General features: G+C 38.0%; 1 protein-coding gene across 1 annotated transcript in view; it reads right to left on the minus strand.

Moving 5' to 3' along the window:
- The window catches only part of KIF6 (kinesin family member 6), a 174,103-nt gene extending 161,386 nt beyond the window's left edge, over window positions 1-12,717 (minus strand). The window contains exons 1-3 of the mRNA XM_074161912.1: window positions 12,652-12,717; window positions 11,589-11,698; window positions 8,268-8,342 (exon numbers count right to left, since the gene is read on the minus strand). Coding sequence (XP_074018013.1) covers window positions 8,268-8,342; window positions 11,589-11,698; window positions 12,652-12,717 — 251 coding nt within the window. The remainder of the gene's footprint in view (window positions 1-8,267; window positions 8,343-11,588; window positions 11,699-12,651) is intronic.
- Window positions 12,718-15,972: the final 3,255 nt, after the last annotated feature.

Below are 15,972 nucleotides of genomic sequence, written 5' to 3' on the forward strand. Positions count from 1 at the left end.
ACTTGCCTCATGCCCAAAAGATGTCTAATCCCTAAATAAAAAGGGTAGGATATAGAAGCTTAACTCGTGCAAGCAATTCCACTTAAATTGATAGATCCGTTACATTTACAACTGCTTAACATTCCTCAAGTGAGAAATTCCTCAAGTGAAAGCTAGACAATTTATGGGTAGTTACTGCAGTTTAAAATATCATTCAGTACTTGGTCTTTGAATATCTGAGACAATATAAATAGCGGTATAAAGCCCAGTGACAGTAGACAGAGGTTGAAAGCAGACTGAGGTTGTTTTATTGTGGTCGGTTTTTCTGACTACATTTTGTTTTAATTTCCAGTGAAGATCATTTGTTCTATTTAAAGTTTATGGACACAGAACTTTTCATTTTTTTCTGTCTCGCTGTTAACAAGACTTCAGGCAGGCTTGTGCCTAAGTATTACAAAGAACTCTGCTTCCTCTGCTGCTGCACAGGTTTTGCTGAATCAAACAGAACAGTTACCATAAAAATTTGTAAAAAACAAAACAAATTCTTCCCCTTGGGTTCTGTGTCCAGTTTTGGACTCCCTATGAGAAGGATGCTATAAAGAAACTGAAGTACCAAGTTCACTTGGGTTGGAGCACATCACACACAAGGGGAAGCCAAAGGAACTCTTTTTCTATCAATCTGGAGAAGGTTATACATAAACCTAATTACCATCTTCCATTATACAATGGATCATTACAGAAATGGACTCAGGCTCTTCTCAGAAGCTTACAGCAATAGGACAAGAGGCAGTGGTCACAAGTTGCAAGATGGGAAATTCCAGGTGGATATAAGGAAAACTTCCTTCACAGTGACAGCAGCTAAGCCCTAGAACAGATTCCCAGATGGGATGTGGGACCCCCATCCTTCGACATTTTCAAAGCTTTACTGGACAAGGGTCCAAACAACCTGATCTAACCTTGAAGCTAGACCTGCTTTCTTCAGGAGGTTGGACCAGATGACCTACAGAGATCCCTTCTGACTTAGTTATTCTAATTTGTTAGCAGTAAGTATAATTCACATAGAATCATCAGCAGAAGAAGGAAAAAGTACACAGTCCTTATCAGTCCCTGAAAACATGCTACAAACTCTGCTGTATTTCAGACTAGTCTCAATGCATCAGTTTTACGACCACCACTACAACAGTTTTCCTCAGAGAAGTCAGAGTGTTCTGATTCCTTCTGTGTTACTCCAAACTTCATTACGAAAAAGTTGAAGAAATAGTAACAATTTTATTCTCAGGCTTTTGACGCCGGCAGGTATTACAGACAAATGCAGAAATCTCGTCTCAGCAATTGGTAAATGAAGCCTCTCCAGAACACCAAAAGCCATCACAGCAACGATGAATATGGCATCTAAGCAAAAAGATTTGCTTGCTCCAAAACTTAATTCCTATTGCAAGACACACTTCTCAGTCTTCAAAAGGATTAAAAAGATCATTTGAGCAGATGCATTTAAGCCATCTGTAATCTTTATTATTGTCTTGTTTTAAAAAGTAAAAGTTCAAAGTCAAAGGTTTTTACTAAGTTTATAATATGAATAAATAAAACATGTCTAAATGTTTAAATGAAAAAAAAAAAGGTCTTATTAAGTAAGGACTAGATTCTGTGAGTGTTTATATGTAGATAAGAGAAGATCCTGGGAACAAGAAACAAATTTCGGCTTTAAAAATTAATTACTTTGATTTTCTTAGTTTATTTCAGCTTATTATTTTAATGAGTTCTGACATCATCACTTTAAATGACTGGTAACATAAAGGTATGTGGTTGGAACAAATATTCATTAATTATTAAAATACTAGAATAATGAAAAAAGCAGAAAAAAACCAATCTCTTTGATCTTGGGATAATGTCAGCCCTCTTCTCATCTCAGTTCTTGCTGACCTGAAATATTTTACCAATGCCTCTCACTTTCCTTCTTTTTATCTCAGAAAACCTCAATTCATAGTTATTTTATTAAAAAAAAAAAAATAAAAACCAACACAGTCCTGGCAAAACCATCCCCCAGACACAATATTTGAGATAAAAACAAGGAAGAACTTCATTTGCAGGATCTGGAAAACAAGCTTTCAGGGAGGATTTGTCTTTACAGAGACTTAGTATTTAGGTATCTTTTATCACTTGGAGTTCAGACTAAAGTTTCTTTTAATTAAAATAAACAAAGTACCTCACTATGCCATTTTTTTCTTTATGCCTTTGCCAGATTTATGGAACAAGTCTAATTTGGTAATGCCTCATCTTTCAAAAACAACACCAATATCCAAATGTGCATGTAACTGTGTTTTTGAAAGCTTAATGCAAGCAAGTTTCCCTAGAAATTTCAAAAGGGCTTTCCGAAAAAAAATAAAATAAGGTGCAATTCAATTTCTTAATTTAACTAAAATATCTAAGTATATTTAGAATCCTACCATAAGCACTGCAGAAGATAAGTGACACAAAGATATTCTGAATCAAAGCCATCAAATTTTAACCTAGAATAAGCAGGCTTCTTGAACGATTTTAAACTGTACAATTTAAGTCAAAATAACCAGAGCAACTATGTAATTTGAAATGAAACATTAATGAAGCTTTGCACTTTTTATTGCCCCACAGTTGTACACACTTTCAGGGAGAACGGCTAATATTACTGCTCCAATTTCTCAATTTAGGGGAAATTTTAAGCTGCATTTATTTCAAGCTGACATCCAAAAAAAATAAATGTCCTTCACTATATATAGATTCTACAGGTCTTTTGTGCCTAACATCACCCACATTAGCAGTAGTACAGCTGTGATGCAAGGTTACCTGCAGGAGAGCGAAGCCACTAGTTCCCACACTGTGTCACAAATATATCCAGGTCAGAATGGATAATTGTTCACACAAGACATCATTTAGTTACTAAACAAGGACTATCTTCTAGAAAATCCACATGCTTACACGCCTGATGCTTACACCTTAACAAAATTCCAGAAAACCCCCCTTCCACTACAGCACAGGTTTTTTTACTATGCAGTCTTTATTTTAATCATATTAGTATGAAAATTTAGTAAGTCTTTATAGAAAGGCCAGTTTTGATCATAGTAGCAAATACTGTATCCTGCTGATGATACTAAGAGATTTTGACCTGCCTGGGGAGTCAGTGTGCCAGGACCATAAAAAGCAAGTAATTGACTTTTATCACAAGGGTCCTAAAACATTTTAATCCTTCAATCCTTTTGTATTACAACATAAGTGAGTTGACATTTATATTGATATTGCAGTACCAAAACCGTACAAGTCTTCATTGAGCTCACTGTGTTGGAAACAATCCACCCTATTAGGGCACGCAGCAACCTGCTGTACCAGCCAACAATATCTACACAGAGGCAACACGCTGCAGTTGCACTAAACAAGCCTAAACAGAAAGGAGGGGCAGAGGGGAAGGGAATGTAGGGCAAAAGGGTGGAGAAACAACTCCCTATACATGACACACGTATAAGAAGATATATAGTTATAAGCAAGATTTTTCCCCAGGTATGAGTCGTCCAAATAAGAAACGTAATTTCTTTAGAGTGGAAAATAGCTCTTAATAAGGTTTTTTTTGAGACGCAACCCAACAATTAACCAATTTAATGTTGGGTTCTGGCTACTACATAGTGAATAAATAACCATGCTTGACATGTTTTTCTGTTCTCCTGTCCCATACACTTCCTGCTGTTGTATTTTGAAATTTTCCTGAAGATAGTTTTAATAACACTAGTTGTAAGAGTACAAACTATTTTAAGCATCCAATGTGTTTCATATGTATAATTATACTGTTAAATACTGAAAAAAAAAAGACCTTGTATTTCAAATTATACACAACTAAAAATAAAGTGCATTAAAAAAATAATGTGGAATTCCAGTTGCACAATAATGATCTTTTTTCCTGAAAGCCAAACATGTGCATGATTTGCGTAACAACTTCATACAAGAATTGAAATTCAGGAGATTCTGAAAGGCCCATGACAAAGCAAAAAGAGCTATCTATTTCCCTATGTAAAACCAAATTATTATAGCATCTCAGATATGTGGATTTTATTTTTCTTCTTCCACAATTTAAGGTCTACATCACAAAGAAAATAAAAATTGCATCACATTTCAAAATATGACAACGTCTGCAGATTAAGTACTACCAAAGGAACTGCCCCACTAATTCCACATTCTTCTTCTAAGGAGAAATTTATAGTAAGGTATTGTATATGAATAGGGTTTCTAAGAAAATAAAAAAGAAAATGTTCCTTTTGCTGTAAAAAGATGTAACGATGTGACTTTTATCTGTCCCTAATAATTTGCTTTAAAAGTAACAAAGAAGCATAAAAAATTCAGAATTAAGAATGTACAGTTTTTAAGAATCTCTCAATTTCTTTTACTCTATGATGTTCAAAAACAGAGGTCATAATTTATTTGGAACTTATTTGTAATAAATAAAACAGTTTATTTATTACAAAACCTTGTAAATTAAGTTAGATTTAACGTTTCAAGCAATTTCTTATCTAATGGTTCAAATTTCAGAGCAATTATCAATCCATAAGCCTATCAAAGTCAATGAAAGCAAAGCACATTCAGTATTACTGTACCTTAAATGGTCAAAAGGAACACATGATTTGTGGGAAAATTAGGATCCTTTTACAAACTACTGAAATTTCATTAGTTTGAAGAAACTTGTAGATATTTTATTTTCTTTGAATGCATAATAAAACACAAATCCCCAGGTTGTTAGTGAGAGAGAAAAAAAAACCCACAAAACCCAAACAAACCACAAAACAGCAAATACTTTTATTACATCATCTTATTCACAGACTTAAGCAGGAAGAAAAAAAAAGCAGAAAAGCAAAGGATGGTCACTGGATTTCTACGAGCATATTTAGTAAAGCTAGAAATGTCCTATCAGGATGTTTAGTCTACGTCCTGTGGCTCTGTATCACAAAGCAATCTAATGATGTAAATATGTTTTCCAAACATTTTGAATTACTGGTAAAATGTTTTCTTAAATTGGAAAGAGGGACATTACAAAATACAGTCAACATTACAATGATGCTGTTCTGCAAAATATTTTGACCACATTTTCTGTAAGAATAAGCAGCAGAAAAAAAAACAGAAAAGAGTAAAGTAGCTTGTATATTACAGATGTTAATTCTTAGAATAAACACAGCACACAAGAAGAAACTAAAATCTGTGGCAATGGGAGTATTATCCTGGAAGCTATCAGATCTTTCAAAAAAACAGAGGTGACTGCCATTGCATCACAACTGAGCTATTTTGTATTTGCATGATACATCTGAAGAGAAGTATATTTTCAATGTTATTCTTTAATAAATCAAGACAAAACATTGGCCATATTAGAACTGAAAACTAAACTAATTCCAAAGCAGTAAGATTTTCTACTTAATTTCTGATTGCATTAATCATCATAACACTAATATTTGAAGCACTGTAAGAGTAAACTTGTTCTGTTGTTAGACTAAAGTAATGCTTAATTGTTAGAAAACTGTAAAAGAACAACGTTATGTATTTTCTCTATTTTTTGATAGAGTAATAGAGTTAGTGCTGCTTCTTAGAGATCAAGTTGGCTCTGCACAAAAAAAAATAATCAAGAATATATATTTAAAATGAAAAGGAAAAGAGCAAAGTACAATCAAATGATAAAAAGAAACCAAGTAAGAGATGACTCAAGCATTAATAAAATAATAAAAAAAAAAAGAAATCACATGCTTGTAATGGTTTACAGAGGCTGGCACTTTTGACTGAAGATGCAAATTAAATGAACTAATGTCTGGTGCCTTTGAAACCACAGGCAAGATGACAATGTAGCTGGACTTAAAGAGAGAAAAGCAGTGGCCCAACATCAAAGAAAGCAGACTTAAAAAGAAAAAAAAAAAAAAAGAAAAAAGAAAAAAGAAAAAAGAAAGTTGCATCCAATTTCCATCTACCCAAGAACAAACTAGAAAGATTTTAGAATCCTGAACACTGCATTGCTGTTTTTAGTTTAAACAATGCCCAAGATTTTTCTTCTGAGCATTCAAGTCTAACTGAATGTTCTCATGACTTTAAGTACACATGGCAAAGAGCCTCAAAATGTTACCGAACTATTTCATTGATACTTTCCTGCTACTTTCTTTTCCCTGGCAATACACACACAAAACCTGTTCCCTCAGTAAACTGACTCAAACAACAGAGATGACTGCATTTTCAACATTTTTCCTTGCAAGAGAACATTGACTTAGAAAGAAACAAACAGTGAAGAACACTTTGCTATGAAAGACCATGATCTTTCAGAGAAACAGGGCAATTCCTATTGTACCACAGTGGAAAGGAAAATTAACTACAGGGTGAAATAAATTTCAGGCACAGTTAAGGACTCCATTAGCCAAGGAACCTCATGACTATGAAGACATTTTGAAATACATATTTTTGCCTCAGAAAACGTAAAAATGAAGGAAGAACATGAGAAAGAGGAACATACTTCAGATATTGCCTACTCTACTATAAAAACACAAGCATAATTATCCTTCAATATTATAAGTAACAACAAAAACATCAGTTAGAATACAAGTTTCAACACACTGCAACAGAGTGAAAATAGTCTTGATTCAGTTAAGAATGAGTTTATAAATCAATTTTAACATTAAAGACTCAGCTATTTGGAGAGAATCCTATGCCTAAACACCACTGATTTGAATAGCATTTAAGTACTTAAAAACATCTAAAAATCAAAACTAAACCCTATATAATGGAACAAATCAAAGTATAAAAATGTTGTATCAGCCAACACTGAAACAAAAGAAAACAATACCACTTCCTGTTTATTAGAGCACCACATAGGTGAATTATTCAACTGGAAAACCTTTCCATATTCTAGCAAAACACTCTAAAGGAAAAAAAAAAATCAGTCAGTCTGTTGCTAGTTAGCTTTGATACTCTGAGTTTTTGTTGAAGATAATTCAATCCATAGCATGTAACAATGAGAGTTTTAACCCTTATCTTTCCAAGCGCAGTCAAATAAGACACAAGTTTTTGGCTGCAGTTAACATTAAACTCAGAAATATTTGAAGTTAAATAAAGGAGGTAACCTGAAGCTATATGTTATAAAGCCAAATAAGCAAAGAAATCCCTTTTGGATCAAAGAAGAATATAACAATTTTTTTTAAAGCATATTTAACTTATTCTAGTGAAGATTCAAATCCACTGGCTCTTCATTTTCACTTTCAATTACCCTCCTGCTTTATGTGGGACTTTGAAGAAGAAAAGAGAGGGGAAAAATCAAGAAAATGAAATTTTCTTGAGCTAGGTAAATTTTTACTTCCAAGGAACAATTTGAGAAAGACTAAGTGTCGAACTGAGGATGTCCGTTTTCCTACAGTGCAAAACATCTGGCAGTGCAATAGGCTGAAGAATAACTTGCAGAATCGTAGCTTATGGATAGGTCACACAATGAATGAGAAAAGTAGGTAGGTACCTAAAGTAACATTTCCAAACTCACTACAAGCTTGGATTCTGACGAGTAAGTTTGACAAACAAACAAATATTATGCAGAAAGTCTGCTTCCTCCAGTGTGGGATTTTCTCCCCAGCTAAAACCAGTCCTAACTTCAGCAATGTGGGCATAAGCTGCGCAAAGCAAACAGCATATTGGAAAATCCACCTGGTTCAGAGTGGCATTCAATCCACACAATGAACGAAGAGAGCTTCCACATCAGTCTTAAATGCTTGCCTTTGCAAACTTTAAAATATGAGCATTGTTTGATTAGTATATGGTGAAGAAAAACAAAAACAGTGCCAAAATCACTGCCCTACACATTAAGACAAAAATAATGAGGGCAAAATTTGATAACACCTCCACAGGTATTAATTCATGAGTGTCCCTAACTTAACCAAAACTGAACAGGGGAATAAGATTTTCATTAGGTTTACCCCTTCATGGAACTATATAGGGGGTACTTTTCTAATGCAATGAAGTGAGCTTATATTACAGACAAAATACTAACTAGACATCAATTTCTATGCCTATGCAACAAAAGGGGCAACAGTAGCAGTGCTATTTTAGGAGATAATAATTGAATCTTACCATACATAAAATTCTCAGAGGATTGTTGCAAATTACCTAGATTCAGACATGTCAGTATTTAGAAAAATAAAACATCAATCCACTTTTACAACAGTGAGACAAACACTTGCCAGCTCTCCTCCAAGTAATACAATGAAAGCTGTTTTTGACCCTGCATTACCCCGATTACTGCAAGATCAACAACGTACCATTCTGCTACTGGTTTGGCAACGCTGTCAAAAACCACATCTTGTTTTGCCTCTTGATCAAAAATTTTCTGAAATCTGAAAATATTAAGCAAATAATAATTGCTCAGAATCTTAAAACACTACTTGATTCATATATTTTTGTTTGTGTTTGTAATAGTCAATGTTTACATCATTAGGCTTACATAACTTAGTACAATGTTTTCCCTGTAGTCTTAACCACAGCGTGCTGTTGTGCTATTGTACATAAATAGGCTGTACACAGTGCTGCTTTGACAAGATCTGTACAATAAAATCCTCTGATAAAATGATGTGGCTTAGAAAAAAAATGAACCGCATTTCAAATCTATCAAGAGAATCAGTGTTTGTAACTGGCACCACACTGAAACCTGGATAAATAGATTACACTATAACCAAATACAGCATCCCACCAGTATAGCCAGACTCACATTTTTTTCTAAGTACTTCCTTCATTCTGCTGCAGTTACTGTAAGTCACTAGGAGATATTGAATTCACTCCAAGTCTTGTCACCTCCTATATAAAATATCTGCAGTTGACTTACAGAATCAAAGAATACTTCAGGTTGGAAGGGACCATCTGTTCCAATCACCCTGCTCATAGGATGGTCTGCCAGAGCATGGATCTGTAGAGTCAGGTTTTGATTATCTTCATGCATGGAGGCTCCACAACCTCTCTGGGCAATAAAAGTGGTTTTTTGATACTTCCTGTATTTCAGTTTGTGCCCATTAACTCTTGTCCTGTCCCCGGTCACCACTGAGAAGCATCTGGCCCCCTCTTCTTTAATCTCTCCCTCCCCTTCAGTTTACACACATTGATAAGATCCATTTGAGCCTTCTCTTCTCCAGGATAAACAGTCCCAGGTTGCTCAGCCTCTCCTCACATCAGGTGCTCCAGTCCCTTAATTATCTTTGTGTCCCTTTCCTGGGGCCCAGAAGCAGACACAGAACTTTGTATGTGATCTCACTGGTGACTAGAAGGGAAGGATCAACTCCCTTGACCTGCTGGCAATACTCTGCCTAATGCAGCCCAGAAGCTGTTGCCCTTCTTTGCTGCAAATGGTGTGGTGCTGACTCATGTTCAACTTCCTGTCTACGAAGACTCCAGGCCCTTTTCTGCAAACCTGCTTTCAGTCAACCCTGAGCCTGTCCTGGTTATTTCTCACCAGGAGCAGGAGTTGACATTTCACTTTGTTGAACTTAATAAGATTCGTATCAGCCCATTTCTCCAGCCTCTTGAGGTCCCTCTGAATGGCAGCACAACTATCTGGTGCATCAACCAAAACTCCCAGCTTCTTGCTGAAGCTTCACTCAGTCCCATAACCCAGGTCATTAATGCTAAAGAGTATTGGATCGCAGCATTGATTACACCAGTAGCGACCGGTCTCCAGCTGGACTTTGTACCCCTGATGACAATCCTCTGAGTCCAGCAGCTCGGCTCATTTTCATCACCCTTCATTGTGCACTTATCTATGTTTTCCTGATGTCATTTCTCAGACAGCCTTCCTGGGTCATCTGATCCTGCTCCCACCTCTTGTACACAGCCTTTTCACATCTGCGTTTAGTCAGGAGCTGCTTGCTCATCCACACAGGCCTCCTGCTGTCTTTTTGTCCATCCTGCTCATCAGGATGGACTGTTCTTGAGCTTGGAGGAGGTGATCCTTGAAAATAAGCTGGCTCTCCTGGACTCGATGATCCCAAGGGTCTTTTCCAACCTAGATGATTCTATGACTCATGGGATTCTTTCAAGCAAGTCCCCAAACAGGCCAAAGTTTGCTCTCCTAAATCCAGGGTTGTGATCCTGCTTTCTGCCTTGCTTCCTTCTCTCAAGATCCTGAATTTCACTATCTCATGGCCACTGCAGCCAAGCCTACACCCAGGTTTCACATCCCTGATCAGTTCTTCCATGTTTGCAAATATGAGGTGCAGCAGACTTCTCCTCTTATTGGGTCTTTAACCATATATGAGGAAGTTGTCATTAATAACATTCCAGAAACCTTTTGGACTGCCTGTGCCCTGCTGTGTTGTCCCTCCTATCTGGAACTGTATACTCACATAGAATTTCACAGGGTATATAGAAAGGCACTATGGACACCAGGCATATAGAAAGGCAACATGGACTGCAAGATATTATGCAGTGTGTACAACATCACAGACAAATGCAATACACAAAGTAGAGGCATATATTCTATCTTGCTAACCCTTAATCTGTCAAGTAATTCAAACTATTGTGTCTGATTCCCATATAAGAAAGTAAGAACAAAGGAGAATAATGTTTGAGGTGACCAGGCAGAAAGACTGCATGAAAGTATGAGTTTTATGGAGGAAAAAGAAATGCTTGCTCCATAGCATTATTTTTGCATTGTCTTAAGGATAATAAGGCATGGTCTTTCTCAAACTCCATCTCTACAGACTTGTTAATAAGTGATAAACTCAGGAAAAAAATACCAGCATTCATTACAACTGGCTTGGGCATCTGCAACCTAAGCCAGTTCTGCATATTAACCTAATCGGAGAGGGCAGCTCCTCTCCTCCCAAGCAAAACAGATTTCCTTAGCTGATGTAAAATGACATCAGTCTGAGCTGCAGATGTTTATCTGGGGCTCTCTTTTTTTAATAGCATAGAGCAACAAATGTACTTGATTTGGTATTATAAAAAATAAAGAATATTCAAAACTTGGAAAAAACCAATCTCAACATAGTCAGGTGGCTACATCTAGCTTTCTTTTTGATCAAAATTTTAAAATGTTGCCTCCAAGTTTTCAGTTGAAAAGGTAAAAATATTTGATTGATATTCCCAGTACTTATTTTTAGTTTCTAAAAAATATTTACATTCTACTGTTATGGTTTTGTTTCTTTCAACAATCTCTGGTTTTCTTTACTGTGTTTTGGTTATGTCTGAAACACAGTTTCTAAACAGTGTTTTACATCAAGACGTCTTTACCCAGCCTATGTCAACTCAGTCCTGCATTCAATTTTCATACACAAATTCAAAACAAGCTGTAAAAGAGGAAGAACTGATAAATGAAGATGCAATCTTTGAGATGAGGCTTAGAAATGAAGAATGACTTGCAATGGACAGACAAAAATCCCACAACTTTATCAAACGCTATGAAATTTGCTGAGGCGCAGAACATAATATGCTGGAGTATTTCTCTTGTTAATGGAGTTGCATATAAAAATAAACCTATTTACACTTAAGCTTTATTTTAAGAATACACTTTTCCAGGTTCTATAAATCTGTATCACTACACAGTGATATCAAGCACTAAAGGCAGAAGATACAAAGATAAGGCTTTTACTTACTTGAACCTGTAGCTCTCTCGTTTATTATTGATGAAGCCGTCTGCTAAATCACGTGGCACAAGGATCTCCAGACTGGACAGAGGCTTCTCATCGTCATCAACTGAATAAATCTAATGAGCATGGTTAAGAATTAACAAAGAACATAGAACAGCATAGCCCTCAGGTATAACATTTATGTACGCTTTGCACCTGTAACTGCCTGAAGGAAGACTTCACACAAATTTCAGAATTGCACTGTGTACCACGGCTAACAGCATATCACAACAACAGAGCAAACCAGACTAGTTCTGCCTACTTCAAAAGCCCTTAATACACGAGCAGATCCTCCTTCAGCTATTATACAATAAAACAAGCACATACGAACACTATTGTTACCATATAAACACAATAATTTTTGAAACAGAAACATAGTCTCTTTGACATAGTTTGCTTACTAAACCACTTTAATATCTGAGCTGTTATAAAAAACAAAGCACAGCCACCATTGCAACCCCCTCCAAAACACCTGGAAGAATATATTAGGAAAGACTACAACAGAATGCATAAAGCTGGTTCAAAACGAGAAGACAATGAAGGAGACCTAAACACACAATTTCTGAGGAATGCTTTCATTATTTTTATTACCCTTTGCAAGGACAGCTAAAGCCTGGGAGCTACAAGTTCCCCACCAATGTTCAGAACACTGTCGAACTGCAGAAGCCCAGTGAGCAGTGTGAAATGTTTTTCCTGTGGAGCCTGTCTCTAATAACCGGGCAGGAAAGAAGTTCCTCACCCTCTTCCCCAATAATTAGAGTCAAAGTTCCAGTACTTCGCGGTTTTACTAACTTCTTAAGGCTCCAGAGGACAGCACAGGGCTGTGGCTTCCCGCTCCGCATCCGACCACATACAAACCCCTCAGCCCTCACACAGTGGCCGGGCCTCTTGCCGGGGGGGAGACCACGGCCGCGGCCGCTGCCCCTTCCCTCCCGCCTTCGGGCAGCCCCGCCGCACGCAACCCCAGGGGACGCCGTTCGGCTGGCCCCGGCCGCCCCCCGGCAGCAGAGCAGCCCGCTCCCCGTCCTACCCCCGCCTGCTGCCGCCTGCCCAGCGGCTTCACCCGCGCGTACACCCGGATAGTTTCCTTCACCATCGCCGCCGCCCGCCTAGCAACGGTAACGCTACCCAGCCTGCACCGCGGCGGGCGGGGAGCGGCGCCGGCCGCCGGGCCCTGTCCCGCGGGTCCGGCTCCTGCCCAGGCACCTCAGGCTCTCGGGGCCTCTTCATGGCCCTCGGGGGGGCTTTGGCGGGGCGCCTTTTTGCTCCCTGGCGGGGCTTGGAGGAGAAGGGAGCAACCGGGTTCCATCTGCGAGGGGTGTCTGCCTGCCTGCGTGGCCGTTAATGGTAATTCCCTACCAGCTGCTTTCCCCGAAGGCGAGGTGTCATGGATGGGAGAAGAGGGAGCTTGGAAACACTGCCCACCCGGGAGTTTATATCGTGTGTGGATGGCTCCATTGGCACACCAGCATTTCCCCACCAGAGCTGTGGGGCTGAGGGTTCCCTGTGTATCCACGTGGCCCTTCTCCGGCTGAAACCACCCTTGTCAAGCCACTTGGATCAAGAGAAGGGTCTGTTGTTAACCAGTTGAAACATCAGGATTTTTTTTTTTTTAATTCTAATATAAAAAAAGTTCTGAAAAAACTGGTAGTAGGAAACAGAGGGCGTTGTCTTGTTACCAGAGCTAAACTCATTCAGAAGTAGTAGCAGGACTTTGTTACTCTATGAAGTGGTTACCAAAGAGTCACATAAAAAACATGATGGTATTTTGGCCTTAGTTTTGGTGAGACATAGTGGTAACACAAACAACATGATGGTATTTTGGCCTTAGTTTTGGTGAGACATAGTGGTAAAGATCAGATTACAGTGATTACAAGTCCACTAATTTAAATTAAGTGGAAAATCAGGGACTTGATTACAGAGGAGGATAGAAATTTCTTTAAGGCAGATATGGTAAAAGTGTGCTGGACTTTTATTCCAAATAAGAAAAACAGTAGGGGAAAGGTTTCCTGTCCCAACTGAACAAATAACTGTCTCAGAAAGCACATGAGGCATAAGTAGTTAGCCTTCAGGGAATGAAATGGAAAAGGACTAATCACCAGCTAAAATCTAGTGCAAAAGTCAAAAGGGTAGAAATGAAAACAAATGGAAAATATTACTTGGTGATTAAATAGAGACTGAAGGAAAATCAGGACATTGGAATGGGATAATGGAATAAATACTATCTTCTCAGCATTGCTTCAAAACTGCAAAAAAAAAAAAATTGTCCCTTGTCAGCAGGGATAGCGATGCTGAAGGTGATGTTACACGTAGAAGTGACTAACAGGAAGGAGGTGTGAGAAGAGAATCGCTGCAGCCAAGAGGGAAGCAGAACCCACAGGATTCAATGAATTTAGACTGGGAGAAGGGGATTTGGGAGGGGAGAGCTGATGAATTCAGTCCTAGAATTTGGAAAGAATTGAGATGTTTAATTGAAGATTCAGGAACTGTGTTTGTTGGTTTGTTTGTTTTTGTATTGAAGCGGGAGAGTACAGTATGCTTGGAAAACAGCAAATGTAATAGTCAACAGTGTTATTTCACAGCTTAGCTGAATTGTGAATTAACTGGGTGGTGGACATTGAAAGACTGCAGTTAGCTGTGTGGAAAGCCGTGTTGTGTCTGCTGGTGTTCAGTAGCTGAAATACAGAGTTGAGTGAATGAGACAATTTTGGTTTTGGGGCAAAGTCTGGTCTGCAAAGGGTTCAGTTGCCTTTCTTTAACACAGAGTCTGAGCTGTAAACTCTGAACCAATGGCAGGGTAGAGAGACACCCAGCTGGGTTTGCATAGGACTAGTCTGAATATGATATGGTCTGCACCGAGAAGCCAATGAGCCATCTCAGACTCAAGCTGGTTACAGCATAAAAGCACAGTCTGAATTTCTGAAAGGGGAGAAGAACAAAGATAATACAAAGGACTAATAATTATCTTCTAAATTACCCCTTTTATTACACAGCTGTCCTTGCAGGAATGCTAGAGTGTTTCTGTGTTGTGCTCCACAATATATTGCCTTCAAGAACAGCTTGTTAGCCCAGTGGCACCCAGCTCAGAATTAGTTGTCTTTAGCCTTATTGGTCCTTCTGCAAGACAAAAGCTGCATCATTAATTTGAGCCTCAAAATTACCCAGTAAAAACTGGATTAAAAAAAAAAAAGAAAATTCTTTACTGAAGTATGTGGTATGTTGACTACAGAACTTTAGAGATCAGTGGAAGTGTTATGGGTGAGAACCTAGTTAAAGCTGATCTATTATAGTTTGTTAAGGGAAAAGGTATTCTTGGGCTATAAGGAACTCATTAGTAGACTTTTGAGAGGAGACAGATCTTATGTAATATTTAAATTAATAACTTTGTGCCAAAAATGGGAGTGTATATTAATTAAACTCTGATGACATGGCTGAGGGTCATATGTGCTGAAGAGGATCGAGATATCTAGAAGATGAATGACCGTGAGGATTAGAGGAATAGATATAGGTAACCATTAAATGTAGTGCAAGTTGCAAAATCAGGCAGGCATGTAAGATTGTGGACTAGTGACAACACATTCTGCTACAGTCTGGAATCCATTCAGCTAGAAGTGTCAGAAGATTTTCTGGTTGTGGAAGTCCAGATGACAGCAGCCAGTGAAAAAAGGCAGCTGTCGTTCTTCAATGAATTGGGAACGTGTCCTACAAAGGAAACAAAGCATTTACACTATTGTACAGGGTCCTGGTTGAAACCTCCAGCATACTTATTTTGTGTGTTTATGGTCAGTTCTTTTTATTTATTCAAGTTTTTGAATATGAGGGCTACTAGAATGATTGGGCTGATGGAGAATTTGCTGTAAGGGAACAGACCAGTACAACTTGATTTATCTAGCAAGGGCTAAATATAAGAGGCTATATGCATGTGTGTAAGTACACTATGGGGAATTGATGTGGGAGTAAAAGAATCTTCTGAGATTCCATCTAAGGAAAAATGGAAATACTTTAATAAGAATAAATGCACACTGGAAATCAGAAGAAAATTAAAAGCACTAGGTGCTTGATTGGTCCCTTTGGATACTGGAGAAAACATGCTAAAGTTCTGAAAGAGTACTTCATGATCACTTATGTTAGCAGAGGTTTCACCCAGAAGGTGAAATCAAGAATGTCTGTTCCAAAAAGTCATTTTTAAGAACATTTAAATGTCTTTCTAGAACCATACTGGGAATGAGAAGGCAAAGACAGTGTGAGTACTTTCTCTTCCCCCAAGCCACTTGCCAGAACTCAACTTTACCTTATTTTGTTATCTTAACCATACTAGTATATCCCTGCCTGGATTTAATGTACATCTTTC

Source organism: Numenius arquata, chromosome 2, assembly GCF_964106895.1.
Source record: "Numenius arquata chromosome 2, bNumArq3.hap1.1, whole genome shotgun sequence".
NCBI classification, from domain to species: Eukaryota; Metazoa; Chordata; class Aves; order Charadriiformes; family Scolopacidae; genus Numenius; species Numenius arquata.